The sequence below is a fragment of the Ailuropoda melanoleuca genome, unplaced genomic scaffold, assembly GCF_002007445.2.
Source record: "Ailuropoda melanoleuca isolate Jingjing unplaced genomic scaffold, ASM200744v2 unplaced-scaffold51252, whole genome shotgun sequence".
NCBI lineage: Eukaryota > Metazoa > Chordata > Mammalia > Carnivora > Ursidae > Ailuropoda > Ailuropoda melanoleuca.
The window spans coordinates 1-731 of record NW_023224118.1 but is presented as its reverse complement, the minus strand read 5'-3'; the positions used below and the strand labels follow the sequence as shown (position 1 = coordinate 731).

Here is a 731-nt window from a genome sequence, read left to right as displayed (position 1 = left end):
GGTTGGTGGCCGTTACTCGTTGTGGTCTGCCATTGGTCTTTCAATTGCACTTCACATTGGTTTTGAAAACTTTGAGAAGCTACTTGCAGGAGCTCACTGGATGGATAATCATTTTCGCAACACTCCCCTGGATAAGAATGTTCCAGTTCTTTTGGCCATGCTAGGGGTTTGGTACATCAACTGCTACGGAAGTGAAACCCATGCACTGTTGCCCTATGATCAATATATGCATCGATTTGCTGCTTACTTCCAACAGGGTGATATGGAATCTAATGGAAAATACATCACTAAAACAGGTGCCCGTGTGGACTACAACACAGGACCTATTGTTTGGGGTGAACCTGGTACCAATGGACAACATGCGTTCTACCAGCTGATACATCAAGGTACCCGCATGATCCCTTGTGACTTTCTAATTCCAGTCCAACCACAGCACCAGATCAGAGGAGGACTGCATCACAAGATACTTATTGCAAACTTCCTGGCTCAAACTGAAGCATTAATGAAAGGAAAGTCAAAAGATGAGGCTCGTAAGGAATTGCAAGCAAGTGGCTTATGTGGGGATGCATTGGAGAAGATACTACCACACAAGGTTTTTGAGGGTAATCGTCCAACAAATTCACTAGTCTTCACAAAACTTTCACCCTTCATGCTGGGAGCGTTAATAGCTATGTATGAACAAAAGATCTTTGTTCAGGGAGTTGTGTGGGACATCAACAGTTACGACCAGT

At 44.0% G+C, this 731-nt stretch overlaps 1 protein-coding gene across 1 annotated transcript; it reads left to right on the top strand.

The window, feature by feature from the left end:
• Positions 1–4: 4 nt before the first annotated feature.
• Positions 5–727, top strand: LOC117799506 (glucose-6-phosphate isomerase-like; the record flags this gene model as incomplete). Its single annotated transcript, XM_034651990.1, has 1 exon — positions 5–727. A coding segment is annotated over one exon (723 nt), but the record flags the coding sequence as incomplete, so codon positions are not given.
• Positions 728–731: the final 4 nt, after the last annotated feature.